This window comes from Mastigoproctus giganteus, chromosome 2 (genome assembly GCF_048544385.1).
Source record: "Mastigoproctus giganteus isolate SK-2022 chromosome 2, ASM4854438v1, whole genome shotgun sequence".
Classification (NCBI taxonomy): Eukaryota; Metazoa; Arthropoda; class Arachnida; order Uropygi; family Thelyphonidae; genus Mastigoproctus; species Mastigoproctus giganteus.
Genome location: NC_143576.1, coordinates 82,468,015 through 82,490,768, shown reverse-complemented (window position 1 = coordinate 82,490,768; position 22,754 = coordinate 82,468,015). Strand labels below are relative to the sequence as shown.

The following is a 22,754-nucleotide window of genomic DNA, read 5'->3' as shown; positions in this document are numbered from 1 at the left end:
ACATGCTTTGTGAATAACAGGCTTATAATCAGTGTAAGGAACCTGAAGATGTTGTGAGAAAGCGGGTTGAGGATGCTTAGCAGCAAAGCCAGCACTTTCATTTCCTGGAATGCCAGAATGGCCAGGGATCCAGCAAAAGCTGATTGACTGATTGGACACGCTGCAGGAGAATAGCTGGGAATGAATGTGTTTCAATGTACAATGAGAAGAGGAGAAATTCTTATAGCATAGATAGCACTGAGGGAATCAGTGTAAATTATTGCAGGTGGTATGGAAAGTTCAATGATCTTACTAAGTGCTAACTTGATGGCATAAAGTTCAGCAGTGAAGACACTGTATGCTAATGGTAGTGTGGCTGTAATTGTACATGAAGGAAAAACAGCTGCAGCACCTACCATACTGTCAGTTTTCAATCCATCTGTATATATTTTACAGGCATAAGAGTTAAGAGTAGCATGAGCTTAGTGCAACTGTCTGATGTTGTAGGGAAGTATGACATTCTTCCTCTACTGGAGAAAGTGTGTATCATGGGAGGAAGAAACTTACATCTAAGGTGGAACAGGTGCAGTTGTGTTCTGAAAAATATCAGCTAAATCGATATTCCAACTCTGAATAAGATCTTTGATCCTGAGTGAAGCAGGTCAATTTTCATGTGGCTTATCCTCATAGAAAGAATCCCGAGTGTGATAAAGATACTCCCAACTGGGGTGTGATGGAAGACTCTGGATCTTAGAAGCACAGAAAAGCAATATTGTTTTCCTATGAAGATGTAATAGAGGATCGTGGGCTTCAATGTAAAGACTTTGCATTGGAGAAGTCCTGAATGCTCCCAGCGCAGTCCTCAGAGCACTGTGCTATATGACATTTAGCCGTTCTAATGTGCTTTTCCTAGCTGAGTCATATATGGGAGAACCATAATCTCAGCGTGAATGGATCAGAGACTTGTAGAGGTGAAGTAAGGAGTACTGATCAGCTTCCCGTGACATGGATGAGACAGACCGAAGCATGTTCAACTGTTTCAGACAAGTAGTTCATAGATATTTGATATGTGCTTTGAAGTTAAGCTTACTATCTAATATCAGGCCCAGAAATCTCATGCTGTTTACTACTGGTATCAGATTACTGTTTAGCTGTAGTTCAGAATGGGGATGGAGAGCACATTGCTTACAAAAGTGAGTGGTGGTAAACTTCTGTTCAGCTAGTTTATATACGTTGCGTGACATCCAGGAGTCAATTCTGTTAATGGCAAGTTGGAGTTGACGTTCAATGATGTTCATGCTTTGCAACTGGCAGGAGATGGCAAGGTCACCTGCGTACATATAAGCCTCCACAGTTTTGGGGATGTCTCTGGTTACGCTGTTGACATGAAATGCAAATAACGTTGCGCTGAGTATAGAGCCCTGTGGTATTAATTCTTCCTGAATATGGGATGTAGACAGTATGTTCTGATAACAGACCTGAAAAGAGCAGTGGTGTAGGAAATTCTGAATTACCTGAGAGTGATAACCCCTTAGTCCTAGATGATAAAGGTCCATAATAATACCATGTCGCCAGGTAGTATCAAATGCATTTTCAATATCTAAAGTGACCATAACTAGATGTTGCTTCATGACAAAGGCATTGCGAATATTCTATTCAGGTTTCATAAGGACAACAAGAGTGGATATCTATTCTTATGAAAGCCACTCTGATGATCTGTTAAAAGATTCTCTGCTTCTAAGATCCAGGTAATCCTCGCATGTACCATTCTTTCAAAAATTTTTCCCATGCAGCTTGTGAGAGATATTGGCCTATAATTTTTAACCAAAGAAGGGTCTTTGCCTGGTTTTGTTATGGCAAGTATGAAAGAATGATGCCAGGAAAGCGGATAAGCATTTTCTGAGATCTGGTTATAGAAGATCAGTAGGGTACGTAAGTCCTCTTCAAATTATTGTTTTAGCAGGATGTAATGTATGCCATCTGGGCCGGCAGCACTATTTGAAGATTTATTTAAGGATTCCTTAATTTCTGTTAAATTAAACGGTTCATTTTATGGAAGTGAGAGCTGTGTGGAGAAGTTATTTTTGCAGCATTCTGCATCTGCCTTGATGCGCTGAAAGAAGGAGTAAGAAGCAGAAGCAGATATTGTAGAGAATGACTCTGCTAGTGCATTTGTGATTTCCTTAGGTGCAGATAGATCTTTCCCATTCCAGCAAAGTATTGGAGAGGGTGGTTGAGAGAATTTTCCATTAGCACTTTTATTCTTCTCCAAATGAGTAGTGGATCAGTGTCTTTGGTGAGAATTGAGGCAAATGAGATCCAGGAGTCACATTTGGCTTTTCATCTAATCTGCCTTGCTTTGGCTTTAAGTCTTTTGTATTCAATTAGATTACTGGTCGTAGGAAACCTATGGAATTTGTTCCAAGCACGGTTTTTCTCACGTTTGGCATCAGAGCAATCTGTATTCCACCAGTTGTTATGGTGGGGGCACGTGAGGTTGAGCACGTGAGGTGGGGGCACGTGACTACGGCATTGAATTTTTAGCTGCAGTTAGTATCTGAATGGTAATGTAGGTAGTTACGTCTTCAATTGGATATTGCTGAACATAATTACTGTCTAATTGAACCAGAGTGGAGTAGCTCTCCCAGTTTGCCTTCTTGAACCTCCAGGTGGATCGGTGCTTGACAGTTGGAGTTACCCGTGTTTGTAACAAGCAAAGGATTGGAAAGTGATTGCTGTTTAGAGAATCGTTTATCACTGACCATGTCATGCCTGGAAGAATTGATGGTGAGCAGATTGACAAGTCTATTGCAGAAGTAGATCCCCTAGGTAAATGAATGTAAGTGGGAGATCCAGAGTTTAGTATAGTTAGGTTGTCATTATTCATGAATGCTTCGATTAATTTGCTTCTTGTGTCAATCGCAGGCAACCCCCATAATGGATGGTGGCCATTGAAGTCACCAAAAAGGCAGATTGGAGATGATAGTTGCATAACCAGATTATCAAGTTCTGTATTTGAAAATGGTTGAGAAGGGAGCTTGTTTGTTGGTTATTTAGGAGCATTAGCAACTAAGGCCATATTGCTCCGGGAATATGCGGTGGTCATTCCCTTGACCTTTCCGCATCCTCCGTATTTGGTGGTGATGGGCTCGAACCCCGGTGTAATCAAGAAGCGTGTGCTACGCACTGCTGCTCCTTCCCACCTGGCTACGGAGGCACCTCGTTGAGAAGGAGTAATATATATAGAAGTTAGGGTTATTGATATACCAATTGAAATATATACTGCCAAACCTTCTAGACTAGTTTGTAAGTGAATTTGTTTGAACAGTATGTTTGATTTTACAAGCACAGCTATTCCCCCGCAAGCAGGAGACTCTGAGTTCCTAAAAAGGATGACAAATCCCTCCCATCCAATTATCGTCCCATTGCAATTACTTCTACTCTTTCTAAAGTAATGGAGAAATCAATTAACCGCTAACTCTTAAACTACCTAGAAACCTTCCGTCTGATCAACGATCGCTAGTATGGATTCTGCCAGTGTCGATCCACTGATGATATTCTGGCTTATGTTACCCATTTATGGACTAATTCAATGGAAAAGTTTGGTGAAATACAAGCAGTTGCTCTTGACATCTCAAAGGCTTTTGATCGTGTTTGGCATAAAGGTCTTCTAAACAAGCTTCCATCTTATGGTTTTGCCAACTGTTTTTTGTAATTGGTTATCAAGTTTTCTCTCTGATCGCTCACTGAGGGTGATGGTAGATGGCTCTCTGTCTTCTAACTTCTCCATTAATGCCGGTGTCCCCCAAGGTTCAGTTCTTTCCCCCACTCTTTTCCTCTCGTATATTAATGACCTTCTTCCATTGACTGGAAATCCTATTCATAGTTTTGCCGATGATAGCACATTGCATTCCACTTTCCATTTTGAGGAAACTTGTCGTGCCTAATCAGCTTCAACTTCTCGAAAATCTGCTACCAATTCCTTAAATGCCGATCTTCATGTAATTCTCCAGTGGGGCAAAGACAACTTAGTTGATTTCAACCCTTCTAAAACTCGGTCTTGTCTTATATCTCGCAAAAAGGATTCTTCTGCTCCTATGCTTATCTTTAGTGACACTCCGATTTCTAGGCAAAATGATATATCTCTTTTGGGGATTACCCTGACTTCTAATCTCTCCTGGCACAAGCACATTACAAATATTGCTTCCTCTGCATCTAAAAAACTTGGTTTTCTCTTTCGCTCTCGGCGTTACTTTTCTTCCAAACAGCTACTCATTCTGTATAAATCGCAAATCCGCCCTGCCATGGTATATTGTTCCCACATCTGGGGTGGTACCCCCAAAACCTCTCTCAGGCTTCTTGATTCCATTCAGAAGAGGGCAGTTAGGTTAATTAATGATTCACCTCTAACAGAGTCTCTCCACTTGCTTTCTCATAGACGCACTGTTTCTGCTGCATGTCTCTTCTACAGATACTTCCATGGGCACTGTTCTTCTGAATTGGCTTCTATAATTCCCGCTCTCTCTTTCAAAACAGTCCGAACGCGTGCCGCCACCAGCAAACATCCATTTACTGTCCAACTTCAAACCCACAGAACCAACTTTTCATCTTCCTCATTTATTCATTCAACTGCCATTTTCTGGAACAGCCTTCCTTCATACATATTTCCTGAAAATTACAATCTACAGAAGTTCAAGTCCAATGTCAACAAATATCTTCTTTCGTCTTCTCAACCTCCAACCCAAGCACGGTACTAAGTACTATAGGTTCTAATACCTCTAGTGTTTGGGGTTCACATAAAAAAAAAAAAAGTTGTTACATGGCCTCTATTAACTGGGTAGATATCTCATAGAGAGCAAATACAATTGAACTATGGTATACCTATAAAACATTAGTCACAGAAGCCTTGAATGTATAAATACCATTGAAAAAATATTCCATGAGCAGGATATGGAACCCGAAGCTCAAGGCCTGTTTTCCAATGAGCAGGATTCCAAGTTGGATGTATAATGAACCTATAACAGCTACAAATTGATCTGTAATAGTGCCACAGAAAAGATAAGGCCGGCAAAGGCAGATTATGAGAAATCGCTGGCAAAGAGTGGAGATAAGGAATTTTTCACATATATAAATACAAAGAAGAGGAGAACAAATCAGATAGGACCCTATGCAATGGACGTGGGATAGTATTATATATCCCATCTGATGTTGCAAATGAACTCAATGGTTAGTTTGCAACAACATTTACAGAAGAAAAACCCTTTATGTTAATGAGAAATTATGGGAGTGAAGTTGAAAAATATGTTATTAATGATATTGAGATTTCACATGATGAAAAACCTTTTGAGCCAACAGACGAGTAAAATTCCTGGGGTTGATGGCACATAGCCTATAATTTTAAGGGAGACAGCAAGTGAGTGCATTGAACCATTAAGGCTAATTATGAGAACATCACTGGACTCAGGAGAGATTCTGTTGGATTGGAAAAGTGCCAATGTATTGCCAATATATAAAGGCAGTTCCAAGAGTGTAGTGGGAAATTACCGACCAGTCAGTCTGACTTCAGTAGTAGGGGAAAATCATGGAGGCAATATTCAAGGGTGGAATTTAGGATCATTTAGACAGAAATGGAATTCTGAAGGATACACAGCATGGTTTTGTAAAGGGAAAGTCATGTTTAACAAATATGGTTAGCTATTTTGACAGGGTCATTCGTGAGATGGATTTAGGGAATAATTTCTACATTGTTTATTTAGATTTCAGCAGAATATTTGACTCAGTCCCACATGGCCAGTTACTTTATAAGTTGGAATAGGTTGGAATCACAGGGAAAATCCTTCAGAGCAGCAGGCGCAGGGTTTTGATAAATGGTTATTCCTCAGATTGGGTTAATGTAAGAAGTGGGGTTCCCCAAGAATAAGTATTGGGACCACTGTTGTTTTTGATTTTCTTAAATGACATCGATGAAGGGATATAGAGGGCATGATATCTAAATTTGCAGATGATGTAAAGATCATCTGATTTATTATTTTTCTCAATTTTTATAAAATGTGAAAGAAATGAAAACACACAGTTTTAATATTGCAATAAAAAAAAAACACGGAAATTATTAATAGAATTAGAAAAGGTGAAAAATCAGGAAATCTCTCCAAAGAGTTTAATGTGCGGAACTTCAACAATTTATGGCATTAAGAAAAATTCCAATGCTATAACAGAATTTGTGTTGATTGTGGATAGTGAAGGAGGATCTAGCAGGAAAAAGATGATGTTGAAACCTGAAAGTGCACTCACTTTATTTTATTTTTTTTTGTTTTCTTCAGAGCGAAGTTTAGGTGAGCCAGTGTCTGGCCCAATGTTTTGTGAAAAAGCATTGGACTTTAATCAAAAATTAGAGGTAATGAAGATTTTAAGGCAAGCACAGGTTGGCTGAAAAACTTTGAACTGAGATGGAATACGTGAACTATATATTCAAGGTAAGAAACTTTCTGAAGACGAATCGGCAATGGTGTCCTTTGAAAAGGAAGTCTGCTTTAGTTATAGCAAACTATGAGAAAGAAAACATTTATAAAGTTAATGAGACAGGATTATTATGGAAAGCATTACTGAGAAAAACCCTAGCCACTAAAAGAAAAATGCCTTCACCAAGTTTTAAGATGAGAAAAGAACAAGTTACAATTGCTATGTGTGCAAATGCCACTGAATGCACAGATTGTCCATGCTCATTATCGGTAAGTTGAAAAAACCGAGATGATTTAAAAATCTAAAAATCACAAAAATGCATGAATGGATGTTTCTGCTTTTCCGAGATTGGTTTATAATTTTTTTTTATTATTTAATTAATCTTATTTAATTTAATCGTAAGGAAAGATTAAATTTATTTAATCTTATCGGAAAAATTATTCGGAAAAGGTCTGACATCTATTATTCCGGATAACTGATACTCTACTGTATTTAAGAAATTATTCTTGAAAAATTTCAAAACAGATAGTGCAGTTTCTGAAACAAACAAACAAACAAACACAAATCCACTAGGTGGAATTAAGGAAATAGTACACTATAGTAAAAATCTCTGTCTACAAAATTCAAAAAGGATCATATGCATGAAAATAGATCCATATATACATAAAAAAATTTGAGAAATAAGATAGGGACATTGTGAATATAACAATTTATTGTAATATTTTCATATAAAATAAAGTAAGGCACAAAATTAATATATAGTATAAATATAAAAAAAGAAAACTTCACAAAATTCTGTACGTTAGGAACATAGTAGTGGGAAGTGGATGGAAAGTCCTCAAAGTTTTCATGTTATAAACATTATTTTATATTACATTTAGTATTTAAGACAGATATATATTCATTTTAACAGCAAGAGAAGAGGGGCAGTATTTCCTCCAGCTATGCCTTTGTATAAAAGTTGGAAATGTGATTCACTTAATAATGCCATCATAGAATGACAAAGAAAAGTTTATTTCATGCTTTGCCAGGCATTCTATACATTGCCTGGATTTTACACCTTGCTAGTAACATATGCAATCCGTGTGTCCCACATCTTATGGGTTACTAATCAATGTCAGGTTCAAGTGTTTAGTTAATATAAAATGTTAAATTAATTTAATAAGACGTAATAAGGAAATAAACACAAAATTTTAATTTTTCTTCACACGAGAATTAATTTTTTTTTTCTTAAAAAAAATGTAAGTTAAAAATTTCCAATGTCATTTCCTTGCAATAAGGTCAATTAACTGTTCTTGACAGGTTTGTAATACTTTAGTCAGTTAATAATTTCCTTTCCTTCAATTTGTCATCTATGGTTTGCTTATGAGAAAGAAATAACCTTACCTTCTGTTGGTTAGTTGGTTGAATTGAGGTTTTTTTTGGCATAAGAGTTTCTGAGGCCAAGATGCATCTATCCAAAAGTTGCCCATGAACAAGGCCTCTTTACGTTCAAGACTATCATACATTACAGCCTGTTACATAATTGGATTCATTTTAGATATCTGGAAAATCCAGCTAAATTTGCATTGTTCCCTAATTTGTGCATTAGTGTCAGTGACTCCTGTAAGTTGTGTGTAAACTAAAACTGAAAGCTGCTCTTTCAGGATGTTGTTTTAGTGAGAGCAACCAACAAGAATGTGTTGCAAGGGCATATTCAGAGTGTGCAGTGCACACCCTGAAATCGCAATGTCACCAATATATTATATTTTTGCATTTTTTTCTGTAAAAGACTCCCTTAATTGTTTGCTGGCTTCACGGGATTCCTAAAATTAAATCCAATATACAATGTTTCACAAAGAGAAGTTTCAGCATGTAAACATCATATCACATTCGCATTATTAGCCTCATTAATAGCCCGGGTGTGCGGTCACAAATATCTCTAGACAGACTACAGATAGCGCAGCAGGTCAAATTCTTAGCCATCCACTGGTTTTAAACTGTCCAGAAGGCATGGCAAGGTATGCGCTGAGACAACAGCACCCAGAAATAGTTAGTGGTTGTGATTGACTATTGTGTGAAGTAATCCAATTCAATGCTGTCACTTGTCATGAGTTGCTATTTTTATTTTCTGAGTTTTGTCTGTTTTGCATGTGCAAAATGTGAACCAACGTGTTTATGACACCAATTTAGGCAGGTTTTTAATATACATTTATATTTATAATTTTTTCAGACATAATTTATCGCTTTTTTTGCCCATATTTACAATGGGAAACAGTGTTGACAATGTACTGAATGTCCCATTTTCTGACAGAGCTTTTGCGGATTGTATGAACATAGTCTAAGAAGGTAAGCCTCATCCTCCTCTTCCAAATTTACTACGCAAGCACAAAGATTCAAAAACTGAGTACACGAGACGCTTCTCTGTTTCACAATACGATACAGTAGAATGGTTAACTGGATGTGAAGTGCAGTCAAGACTTTTTTGTTGGCCTAATTTATTATTCTCCAAAGAGAAAGGTGTTTGGAATAAGTACGGGTATTCCAATCTTAATCATGTAGCCGCAGCAGTTCAAAAACATGAGTGATCCCAATCACATGTTCAGTCATTTCTAAATCTTAAGATGTCTGGAAAACAAAGAACTGACACTCTCATTGACAGTCAAAGAAAAATTGAAATTAACCATCATAATGAACAAGTAAAGGAAAATAGAGACATTTTAAAAAGATTAATTGATGCTGTATGTGGTTTGGCTAAGCAAGAGCTTCCTTTGGGAGGTCATGATGAGTCTGAAAATTCAGCTAATCAAGGGAATTATACAGAATTTTTAAATGTGCTCTGTGAGTATGATCCTCTTTTAGACAATCATTTAAAAGCATCGACTGTATTTCGAGGAACTTCTTCCACAGTACAAAATGATATCATTAATGCTATATCTGATGTGGTTAAAGATGCTATAAAGAAAGAAATTTCTTCCGCTACCTTTGCATTCTTCTGGATGAAACTTCTGATGTCATGTCAAAATCGCAGCTATCAACTGTTTTCCGTTTTGTCCATAATGGGCAAACGCACGAAAGGTTCATCGGATTTACAGACGTGAGTGATGATAGAATGTCTAGTGGTCTTTTTTAAACATGTAAACAGAGTTGAGGAATTTAATATTAAAGACAAGTTGGTGGGATGGCACCTGTGTCATGAGTGGGCATATTAATGGGTTGCAGAGTAAAGTTATCTCAGGCCTATCCTTTTAGCAATATCTAAAGAGCATAGCTATCATTTTAGCTATGCTCATGTTTTAAACTTAGTTCTGAAGCAAAGCCACTCAAATATCAAGGAATGCAGATTGTTTTTCCAAACTATCAGTGGATTGGCAGCATTTTTTCTAAATCATCAAAAAGAGTAAATGCTTTGCAAGGTTTTGTTGCTAATAAATTACCCCGTTGCACCAACCAGATGGAACTTTACTTCCCGTTTAACAAACACAGTAAAACGTCACAGAATTCAACTTGTTGAATTTTTTGAACACAATGTGGAGAATTCTGGGGAATGGGATGTGGATGCTGTAATCAAAGCTTGTGGGTTTTTGTATTTCTTGCAAGATTTTCAAACAGCTGCTAGAAATTTTTTCTGTTCTGTTTGGCTATACTGATATCTTGAATAATATACTGCAAACTTTCATGATACTATGAAACAGCTTAGGAATGACAAGGAACATGGATCTGATAATATTTGGGTTTCTGCAAAAAAGGAAAAGCATACGGTTGAGGAGCCAAAGCCTAAAAGATGAAAAGGATCTGAAGAAGAGGAGAAGAGCACGTGCCTTTGATTATACTAGGGAATAGTTGACTGCATGTGCCTGGAGATGGAAGAGATACTCTTCACTTTTGAAACTTGAATTTTTTCAACTCCTTTGTAGCAAAAGATATGATCAGTATGTGAAAACTTTTCCTGATGGTATTATTGTAGAAAAATTAAAGGATTTCTACAGATCAGTTTTTGACTATGTTTGTTTGAAAAATTAACTAAAAGTACTCTTTTCTCTTGATGAATTTGCAAGGAAACTAGTGCATTACCTATTAAAATTCATGAAAGAAAATCAGCTTCAGGTTGCATTCAAGGAAATTTATAAATTAGTGGAACTTATCATGACGATTCTGAGTTCTACTGCTACAGTCCAGCATTCTTTTTTGGACTATGACAAAAATACATACAGAATACAAAAAATACAAAAATACATAAACACATATGACAAAAATATATTATAGAGGAACACAAATGCAGGAAAGGTTATGTGGTCTAAGTTTGCTCACCATTGAAAAGCCATTGCTTTTGGAACTAAAGAAAATATATTCATTTTATGATGATGTGCTAACACAGTTCCTAAGGCAAAAGAGATGATTGAACTGGTGTATAAATAAATAAGTAAAATGAGTTTTTTAAGCCTTTCTTTGATTCAATCTGGAAAAATAATATTTTCCCATGTGATTACTTTTTCAGATTTCTGTGCATATTATATGGTTGTATTTAAAAGTCATAACAAAATACAGATAATTCATGCCTCACTCTAGTATTTGCCAATGATATTCTAATCTTCTCATGATGAAGTGTAAACCCTCTGTGCTTCTCACATAAATAGCGTGCGACGCATAGCTATTGTTTATTCGAGGGAACCTTTATGTTTTTCCATAATTACGGACTGTGTAGTTAAAATTACATTAGTTAGTAAATTAAAGTATTCAAAATTATTCTACAATTAATTGCATTGGACCAATTAAGAAGAGTACTGCTGCACTCTTAAAACTTTCACATGTCAATAAAAATGCAACTGTACTTTCAAATTAACACATGAATTTTGTAGTGTGGGTTGCATAACCCCCCCCCCCCCCAATAAAAGCACACCTAACCTAAATGGGCACGCGATGTCACTGATGTGCTGTACTGAATGTCAAAAAAAGAGATGACCATAACCTTTCCTAAAGAAACCACAACTTTTGCTTTTTTTTGGTGTTTGCAATGATGCAGATTTCCAAACAGAGCTTTGTTGCTTACTCCCAAGATTGAAATGACGAAGCCATGTCTCATCTGCTGTTATCACCTTGTGCAGAACCTCACCTACTGCAGTAAAAATTCTACTGCAGCTCCTGACAAACCTCCATGCGAACTTGCTGTTGCTCAGGTGTGAGTAGCCTTGGAACCCAGTGTGCATAAAAAAGTGTCATGTGCATAAAAAAGTGTCATATGCAAATTGTCATGGAGAATACTCACAAATGTACATTTTTCTAGCTGTATCTACACACTACACACTTGGTTTGAAGTAATTGCAAATTAGCAGCACTAATTTATGCTAGCACTCTAATTAGCTAATATAGCTATACTGTTGAGTGCTATATGATGTTTACTCAATAAGCAACAGTGCTAGAGGAGAGAAACGTCACCCTTTTTCTACATGGATTATAAAAATATAAAATAACAAATATCCTAAAATAAGGATACACTTTCTTTACAATTACATAATACAATAACATAGTATTTGTTTTAATGTACAGCTATATGTATTGAACTGCAAGACTATTGCAGTGGCAAAAAATGGAAACCAGTGATCTTTGTTATTACAGGCGATAAACTGAAAAAGATTTCACATGCCTTGTGAATTTTTTATGAAGAATAGTTAATTTTTTTTAAATCCTCTAAATGTGAAACTACCTCTTTTCTCTGAAGCAGTCATTGTCATTTTCTCAAAATGAAAAATGAATGAATACATGAAGAAATGAGAAGATGCAAAGCACCTGTGTTGGGAAATCAAAAAAGAGATGACCATAACCTTTCCTAAAGAAACCACAACTTTTGCTTTTTTTTTTTTTTGGTGTTATCACCTTGTGCAGAACCTCACCAACTGCAGTAAAAATTCTACTGCAGCTCCTGACAAACCTCCATGCGAACTAAGTACTATAGGTTCAAATATCTTTGCATAATGGGAAATCATGTATCTATTTTTAGTAATCAGTGTATTTTTTTTGTTTTATTTTTCTAGCAGTGTAAACAAAATGGATTACATGCACATTCATGTTATGGGTGTGCATGTAATCCATTACATTCACATAACTGTGCATGTAATCCATTACATGCACAGTTATGTGAATTCTATGTGATTATATATGCAATTTTTGGGTAAGTGAACAGAAATGTAGAATTTCTAGGTGCCATATACTGTATGATGACACTATACAAAGCACACTAGCAAATTTTCATTATAATTCCATTTTCCCATTTCATTTGCCTGTGGTTGCTTTTGGAATCCAATTAGATAAGCTATTCACAAGCTGGATACTATAGCTATATTTCAAATAAACTGTGATAATGTATATAAAGCCTATCAACCTTATTGCCAGTCAGGTTACAGCAGTGACTTCAAAATATATTAAATTTGAATAATGCAATATCAAATTAACGAGGATACAACGGACCCAGAGGATGAGTAATGTTAGATTGTATTTTGAAAGGCTTATTAGGCAAGAAAAAAAAAAATTAAGAGTGTCAAGTATGTCTTAAGATTGTCAAATATCCTAGATAAAGAAACGAGTTGTGTGAGGTCACTGGTAAGAGCAAAAACCAACTTAGAAATTGAAGCCAGCTGGTGTTTCTACCACTGAAATCAGCAAGAAAAATTACTTTACTGTTAGGAATGTTACAGTGGAGAAAGCCAAACTTCAGAGAAAGAAAGTAAAAAAATTCTGCATTTGTAGAATTGAGAAAACGATAGAAGCAACAAATAATTTAACACAATGGGATAAAGAGATATATCAAATTATATCTCTTTATTCCTTTGGTATTCCTTGCAGAGACTTCTTAGATTAGGAAGTCTCTACAAGGAATACCAAAAGACATATGCAGAAGTGCCACCTTTAAAGTGAAAGTAATCAGAGTGAACAATGAGGACAAATGAGATAAGTGATAGATAGTTAAGTGTTTTTTTTTTTTTTCTTCTTTTTTATGAAAATATTTTTTTTATATATGAAAATCCAAACATAAAAGATATTTGAACCTATAGTACTTAGTACCATGCATGAATTGAAGTTGAGAAGATGAAAGAAGATTACAGATTTGTAAGTGGGACTTTGCAAATTGTAGATGGAAATGGACTGAGATTACATATATTTGTATTATTTACATTTATTTAATTAACATAATATTACCTAGTTTGAAAACACCTGCTGGTATTGTAAACTGTTCGTAATATACACAACCATCTTCAGGATTCTGAACTTCACACTTAACGTTCTACAAACAAAACAATTGAAAAGAAAAACATATTACTTTCACTTAAAAATGAATGTGAATATATGGGAACATTTATAATTTAAATTTGCATATGCAACCATCACAACCAATTATAGTACACTAGCCTAATAACTTATTAAATTTATAAAGTCAGGTATTTAATTGTAATTAAACTAATTAATTTGAAGTATTTAAACTATTTGAATGGAAATGAATTTCCTTTTTCTCAAACAAAAAAAAAAAAATTAGATATTGAATAAAACAAGATAGAATATCTGTTGCCAAACAAGCCTGGTGCTTCACTGACTGCCATATTTTTGATGATAGTCTCAAACTGGATCAGTAGAAATTTCCTACTGGTATTCAGCACCTGGCTAGTGATATGACCAATGGTGCAATAATCCTTTTCATCTAACTGCATAATACAATTTTATCAATATTAGTGATGTCATTCTCTGTGGGAAAGATGTGACAGGCTAAAAGAGTATAGTAAAACTCAATGACTGTTAACTTCTGGAAATCATATCTATGGATTAGCATTAGCATTAGTAGAGGCACATGATCCAAGAAAGCAAGCTTATACAGCATCAGCCAAAAATAAAAAAAAAATAAAAAAAACCCTTCCCATTTCACTGATCCATTCATTCCAAATGCTTGTTTAGTTCTGCCTTGAATTTATTTAAGCTATCAACTTCCACAACAAAAGATGGAAGTTTATTCCAGCAATCAACTACCTGTTGGCTAAAGGCAAACTTCCACACATCTATTTTACAACTGTCTTTCCTCAGTTTGAATCTATGCACCCTCAGTTTTGTAATCTGAGCAAGAGGAAGAATCCCATCAGCATAGCCTGCTCAATCCATTCAAGGCCTTATACACCTCAATCAGATTGCCTCGCAGGTGCCTAGTCTCCAGAAGCTGCAATATGCAGAACTTAAGCCTTTCTTCATAAGAGCACCCCCTTTGTTCCCTTCACCAGTCTTGTTGCCCTTCTCTTCTCTGTACTCGTGCTAGCAAATGCACATCCTTCTTAAAATGAGGCTTACAGACCTGTCTCAAGGTGTGGCCTGACCATTGCCTTATACAAGGGGATAATCACTTCCTTATTCCTGTTTGTAAAATTCCTGTATTTGGACAAGACCCCATGGCCTACTCTGGAAGCCTGTCTGCACTGTTCAAAAAACTTCATATCTGACTGCACAATTACCCCAAGGTCTCTTTCATTCTCTACTACCCTGAGTGTAACACCACATAGTTGGTACATTTCTCTGGGGTTACTGCTATCCATATGCAGTACTTTGCATTTAGAGCAGTGTTCTCATCCTTTTCCCTGATTGTATTGCTGATGTATTAGTATTAGTCATATAATGCTAGGAAGCCACAAGCTTTTGCTATACTGGCGAAAAAAAGATAAGAAAAATAGATAAATTATGTGCTTCCCTCCTCATGTAGGTAACTGGATAGTTTGACCTATGAATTTCTTCAAATTGTCACCCTTACCTATCTGTGAAGGCAATTGTTCCAATAATCAACAACTTGCTGGCTAAAAGAAAACATTCTACAATCTAGTCTGAAACTCTTCCCCTGTAATTTGAATGTAAGGCCTCTAGTTCTGGAATTTGTTATAACAGTTCCTTCACTCATTTTAATAATCCCTCTCCTCTCAGAGCCTTATAAACCTTGAACAGATCCCCTTTAAGGTGCCTGGTTGCCAAGTTCTGTAGCCCACATAATCAGTCTTTCCTTGTACCGTCATCCTTTTGCTAATCTCATCACCATGGGAGTGGCCCATCTTTGGACCAGTTCAAGAAGTTCAATTTCTTTTTTTAGATGAGGTCTCCATACTTGGACACAGTGTTCCAAGTGTGGTTTAATAATTGCCTTATAAAGTGGGATTACGACCTCCCTATCTCTACAGGTTATTTTTCGATAAATCATCAGCGGGACACCATGGGCTTTCCTGGCCACCTGTTTACACTGCTCAGAGGACTTTATATATGCCTATCATAACTCCCAGATCCCTTCCTCTACTGTTTTTAATTCAATCCCACCAAGTGAATAAGTTATTTTGGGGTTGCTTTCCCCAAGTGTAAGACCTTTTCTTTTGGCTCAGCAAAACATAGCTGCCACTTTTCCGACCATTCTTGAAGCCTGTTCAAATTATCCTGAAGGAACGCTGCTTGAACCCTCACCAATCTTTTTTTGCTCTTCTCTGCACCTGTTCAGCAGATCCAATGAGACTTCGAAACCTGTACGTAGTATTTAAGGTGTGACTCAACCATTGCCTTATACAATGGGATAATCATCTTATCCGTGCTGACAAAATTCCTGTATATCCTTGACAAAACCCTACATGCTGTTGTGGCAAGCTGCACTGCTCAGAGAACTTCATATATGATTGCACAATTACCCCCCAGGTCTTTTTCATGCTCCACTACCCCAAGTGTGGTACCACACTCAGGCCAGATTACCATACACAGCTGGTATGGTAATCTGGGATTAATGCTACTCATATAAAGCACCTTGCATTTGTCAGTATTAAACTTCAACTGCCACTTCTGTCTAATTTGTCCAAATCTTGTTGCAGCAACAGCATACTCTAACTGCTGTTATTAACTACACAAGGTCAACCTTTGTATCATCTGCAAACAGACATTATGCCAGATATGTCTTAATCAATATCATTAATAAATATGGAAAACAACAATGGGCTCAGTACTGAACCCTGGTGACTCTGCTAATAACATCAATCTAAGAGCAGTGCACATTGATAACCACTCTCTGTCTTCTCCCACTCAAACCTTCCTTTATCCATGGCAGTAACTTTCCCTTATTGCCACTGTTTCAATTTTTATAGCAGTCATTTATGTGCAACAATATCAAAAGCTTTTCTGAAATCTAAATATATGTCCAAGTTATTTTTTGCATTCGGTCTCTTTGTTACTGCATCATAATATACAATCAGACTGGTCAGACAAGATCATCTCTTAACAAATCCATGCTGTGATTCCAGGATAACTGCATTTCTGTCTAGATGATCCTGAATTACTTCTTTAATTAGTGGCTCCATTATTTTCCCCTGGAATGGAAGACAAGCTAACATCTGTAATTACATCTGTTGCCCTTTGATCCCCCTCCATGAATTGGGAATATATTTCCACATCTTCAGCCCACAGGGATCTTCCCCGAATAAAGGGAATCATAATTATGGCAAAAGATTTGCTTATCTCTTTTGCTGTTCCCTTTAATATAATTTATCTCATCCATGAAACTGCCTTTTTTATTTTTAGCTTCAACAGTTTCTCCTCTACTATTTTTCTTTTAGTTATCACAAAATCATTCAGGTCCCTACCAGAATTTGGCTCATATAAATTAATAAATTTTAAAAAATTGAATATTTCTGATACAAGGTTGCCATTGTCTCATAAAACCTGGGTGAGTGTATAAGCCTGAGTTACTAAAAGATGCACTTTGATTAAAATGTCCTGAATTCAAAATTGCCAACTTTTCACTTTCAGAAGTCTGGAGATTAGGTAATTGCAAGCAGGATTAAAACAGGAGATGTTTTAAAAAAGGCTGAGTCCTAAAAAAAAAAAAACGGGAGATAAAAACAGGTTTTTCATAAAAGGCAGGAGATTTTTCATATTCCACACACATGAAAATTAAATTTCACAAACAACATAGACATTTTATATTAAAACAAAGACACAGGATTTTTTTCCCAGTACAGTATGCTTTCAGGTATTAGCTTACCCTAAAAATTTTCTATCAGATATCAAGTGATTTTGATTGCTTTTGCTTGCATCAGAATTTTGCATAACAACAAAAGCACTCCTGTTTGGGCTGATCAGCCAATAATATTTCCAAAGCTTCAACCAGAAAAAGATCTAAACTCAGATTTTGTTTTTCTCAGAAAAACCAAAAACTGAGTTTAGATCTTTTTCTGGCAGAGTAAGCTCAAGCATCCACCACTGTGGATTATTAAAATGAAAAGCATGATTTTGTATAAGTGGTTATATATTTAAAGCATCCTTGTGAACTTGTCAGTTTCACAACCACTCTACATCAATTCATTCTGCATAACAGCATCTGGTATTATGAAGTGAAACTCACAGAAGTAATGCTGTAAAACATTTATTGCTCATTCTATTTATTTATCTTTAGAAATACCAAGTACTGGACACTTGTCCACAAAAAATTTTCAAATTTGAAAATGACACACCACAGACTGATGAAATTTGTGCTACCTCAGCATTTATAAGTTCATTTTTCAATGGGAACTTGTGCACCATGTAGCCACATGCAGCAAAGTACTTCCTCGCTGAAAAAAAAGAACAGAATCTTCTCTTATTTTACTCTCCATGACCTTGGGAGTACATAACTATAGCTATGTCAGAATCATCCTTTTGGTTTAGTATTCTTTGTTTTCTACATCAGCATGTTCGTGAGGCAACAAGAGGGAGCAATACTCTTGATCTGATTATCAGTAGTGATTCTTCATGCATTAAGAATCTGCAGATAAATGAACCACTAGGTGGCAGTGATCACAGTGTGTTGAAGTGGGATTTACTCAAGGAGGTAACTACCATCAGAGGTAAAGGGAAGGGTTTTTGTTTTCGTAAAGGTGACTATGATGGTCTGAGACAGTATTTAAATTCTATACAGTGGGACCAACTGATGATGTTACCAACAGCAAACTCAAAATGGGAAGCATTCAAGGAACTAATCTTGGAGGCTACCAGGCTTTACATACCAACTAAGAAATATTGTTCAAGGTTTAGGCCTAAATGGTTGTCAGATGAACTAATGAGACATGTGGCAGAGAAGAAAAATGCATGGGATACATACAAATTAATGGGTGACATGGAAGCCTATGGTAGATATAAGTTGGTCTGTAACCAAGTCACAAAGGAGATTAGGCAGGCAAAGGCAGACTACGAAAAATCCTTGGCAAAGGATGCAAAGAAAAACAGAAAAGAGTTCTTTACATATTTAAACTCGAGAAGGAAAGGGATGAATCAGATTGGTCCACTGGATATTGATGGTTCAACAGTTGAGGATCCTGCTCAGGTGGCTAACAATCTAAATGAGTATTTTGCATCTACATTCACGCATGAGGAGTTATTCAGGAAGGAGAATGATGTAGGTAAAGTAAACATTGGCAGTGAGCTGGATGATTTTGTAATAACTGAGAGGAAAGTGGAGGAGAGATTGTTGAGGATAAACATAAAAAAAGCACCTGGGGTGGATGGGATCTATCCAGTTATATTAAAGGAGGCAGCAAAGGAAGTAAACAAACCCCTAGCCATAATTATGAGAGCTTCTTTGGACTCAGGGGAGGTACCCATAGACTGGAGATGTGCAAATGTAACCCCAATTCACAAAGGAGGATCAAAGGCTGACACAAGTAATTATAGACCTGTTAGTTTAACTTCTGTTCCAGGTAAATTAATGGAGGCACTGGTTAAAGAAGCACTGCAGGATCATCTAGACAAGAATTCAGTTAAATCTCAGACGCAGCACGGTTTTGTTAAGGGCAGGTCCTGCCTGACCAATTTGATTGGATACTATGATGTAGTCACAAAAGAACTGGATGCAGGGAATAACTTTGATATTATATATTTGGATCTTAGAAAGGCTTTTGATACTGTTGCACATGGAAGACTGCTGCACAAATTGGAACAGTGTGGCATTGTAGGCAAATTGCTGCTATGGATAAGGGGATGGTTGAGTGGCAGAAGACAGAGAGTGGTAATCAATGGACACTGCTCAACGTGGACTAATGTTATTAGTGGAGTTCCTCAGGGTTCAGTGTTGGGTCCGTTGTTGTTTTCGGTGTTTATGAATGATATTGATGATGGGATATCAAGTTTAATGTCCAAGTTTGCAGATGATACAAAGGTTGGCAGGGTTGTTAAGGACACTACTGACGCTATGCTGCTGCAACAGGATCTGGAAAGGTTGAACAGATGGGCTGAGAGGTGGCAAATGAAGTTTAACATTGACAAATGTAAAGTACTACATATGGGAAACAGTAACCCCAGAGCAACGTATCAACTCTGCGGTACTACACTGACAGTGGTGGAGAATGAAAAGGACCTGGGGGTAATTGTGCAGGCAGATATGAAGTTCTCTGAGCAGTGCAGACAAGCTGCAAGAGTAGCTCATGGTGTCTTGTCAATGATATACAGGAATTTTTCTAGCAGGGATAAGGAGGTGATTATTCCCTTGTATAAGGCAATGGTTAGGCCACATCTTGAGTACTGTATACAGGTCTGGAGGCCTCATTTCAAGAAGGATGTAGAGCTGCTGGAACGGGTACAGAGAAGGGCAACAAGATTAGTGAATGGAACAAAGGGTTGCTCTTACGAAGAAAGGCTTAAGTTTTGCAAATTACAGAGTCTGGAGACTAGGCACCGGCGAGGTGATCTGATAGAGGTGTATAAGGCTTTGAATGGTTTGAGCATGCTCAATGCCAATGGGATTCTTCATCTTGCTCAGAATAATCACCTCAGAGGGCATAAATTCAAATTGAGGAAGGACGGATGTCGGATAGATGTGCGGAAATTTGCCTTTGGCCAGCGGGTGGTTGGTTGGTGGAACCGACTTCCATCACTTGTTGTTGAAGTTGATAGCCTAAACAAATTTAAAGCTCAACTGGACAGGTATTTCGAACGAACGGAGGGGTGAAATAGGAGTGGTTTTTTTTTTTTTGGCTGATGCTGAATAAGCTTGCTTTCTTGCATCATATGCCTCTACTAATGCTAATGCTAATGCTAATAACGAACTTCCAAAATGGAAGTGAAAAATATAAAAAAAATGTTGGTATAATAAATTTACACATAACATCCTTCAACATATCTAGGAGTAAGGATCTCAGTACAAAGATATGTGGCTATGTGCATTGAGAGCTAAGTTTTCGATTTTCAAATTTTGGCATAACACTTAAAAATTGTAAGGCAAATTGTTTTGTACCAGCCACAAGAGAGAAACATTAACAGACTTTCTGAACAAGTGAGAATAAGATGCTTAACATGCTGAATTATCAGCTTGCTTTACCTGTTTAGGACTGGTTTGATGAGAAGTTTGTGATACAGAAATTTTTTTCTTGAGTTTCATCAATTTGTTTTATTTCAAAACTTGGATCATGAACCGGATTTGAAAATGAGTCAGTCATTCAATTCACTAGTGATTGCTTTCTTGCTGTACTTTTTGAGTTGGTATGCAAAATGTGGCCTTTCTCACCATTTGTAACCTCTTCTTTAAATAGACTTGTCAAAGGTTGCCACTGTTCTACCAGTCCAGTTACACATTTAACCAAAGACAAATGATGTGTACCCATCAATTGAAATTTTTTAAGTCTTTCTTTCCTTTTAGCAATTCTTTCCAAATAGTAGTAACTGTCTACAAAATATTCACTTACTTTCACAGGAAGGCATACAATTCCCTTTTCAGCACACAAATTAATAAGATGACAGGGACAGCTTATTACCACCAAGCAGACAATTCCTCTTTTATTATCCCTGCTACTCCAGTTTTTAGGCCTACCATAACAGGTGCATAATCAACACTTAATGCCAGATTTTTTGAAGGAATCCCATGTGATTTCAAGTTGTTCAGAAGGAGATACCCAATGGTGTACCTGACAGAGTCACATTCCAGTGGTGGCAAGAGATTAAGCTGCTTTTGATTTGAGAGTTGTTTTTTTTTTAATTACTAGGATACAGCTTAGAATCACTTTGATTACTGACATTGGTAGCAACTGGAAATGATCCATCCTTGAAAGCCATCACTACCAAATGTAGAAAAAGCAATATTTGTGATGTGCTTATTGCTTAATTCAAGGAAGTTCTTGGATTTTTCTTCCCCTTAATTTCAGTCCAGGCAGAACCAATATTCTTTACAGTTGTTCTAAGTACCTTCAAATGGGTCACCCCATTATTTCCTTCTGTTGCCCTAACAGCCTGTTTAAATAACAGCCCTGAGACGGCAGGGCCTAACATTTGAAATGATGGTCCATAGGCTGGCTGAGGGATGTCACAGTAGGCTGCACAAAACAATTGGTGAGCAAGCAGATACCTTAATGAACATTTCGTAAAATAATGATTTAAGTGTGCAATATGAGATGTTAGGGCAGAAATCAGAAGTCAAAATTATTCTCACTTATTTCATTCTTTTTCACAAGATATAAAACAGGACTTTGTTTTAGAAGGAATGAAGTTAAGTAAGTTTTCTTCCACCCACTAGACAATTGCCCGGACACAACTGTCCTTCACTCTTTCAAATTTTTTGAAAGAGTGAAGCAAATTGTAACTGAGCATAATTTTGAGGGAGGGATTTATCATGCTTTTTAGGTTGACTGGATATGAGAAAGTTTTCATGCAGGGAAAAAAAAACCCAATAATGGAATAAGAGTGTAAAGAGGTTAAACAGGTTTTAAGAGATGGAGAAATGAAATCAGTACCTAGAAACTTCTTAGCATCAAAATTGCTGAGGATTTTTCTAATGCAATATATCAAGCAGGCCAGGTGTGGCTCTCAAACAAGGTTTTACTGAGCCAGTGAAAGAATTCTGAAAATTATCACTAATAAAAATATAGAACTCTAACTTTGCATAACATTAGTCAGCTTCAATGATGTTCAGATATAAGTATGCATTCTGAAATGATTGTGCATGTGACAGCTGAAAGTGCTTTTAGATCATTTCTAGAAGTTTAAATTGCAAAGTTTTTTTTAATATTCACAATTAAATTAAATTTTAAAAAAATATTTTCTTATGAGGCTTCCATTATGCAGTTATTTTTTGAGGAAGATGCCATGCATTTTATTAGCCCTTGGGGAGAAAAACAGTATGATGTTAAACCAAACTTCTCTTTACCCATAATGTGGAGGCTCAGAAAATCCCCAATGTGGCCTTTCAACATAAAGTTTGAGCACCACCGCTGTACTATCCTTCTGTCAGAAGGATATTACAATGGTGAAGATCAAGGGAGGAAGCATTGAATGGAATGTTTTGTTGCATCTTAATTTAACATAAGATGCTAATAAGCCAGCTTTCA

At 36.6% G+C, this 22,754-nt stretch overlaps 1 protein-coding gene across 1 annotated transcript in view; it reads right to left on the bottom strand.

Moving 5' to 3' along the window:
* Nucleotides 1-22,754, bottom strand: part of polybromo (protein) — a 702,481-nt gene that overhangs the window by 199,990 nt on the left and 479,737 nt on the right. The window contains exon 27 of the mRNA XM_090389959.1: nt 13,612-13,696. Within this exon, the coding sequence (XP_090246085.1) occupies nt 13,612-13,696 (85 nt within the window). The remainder of the gene's footprint in view (nt 1-13,611; nt 13,697-22,754) is intronic.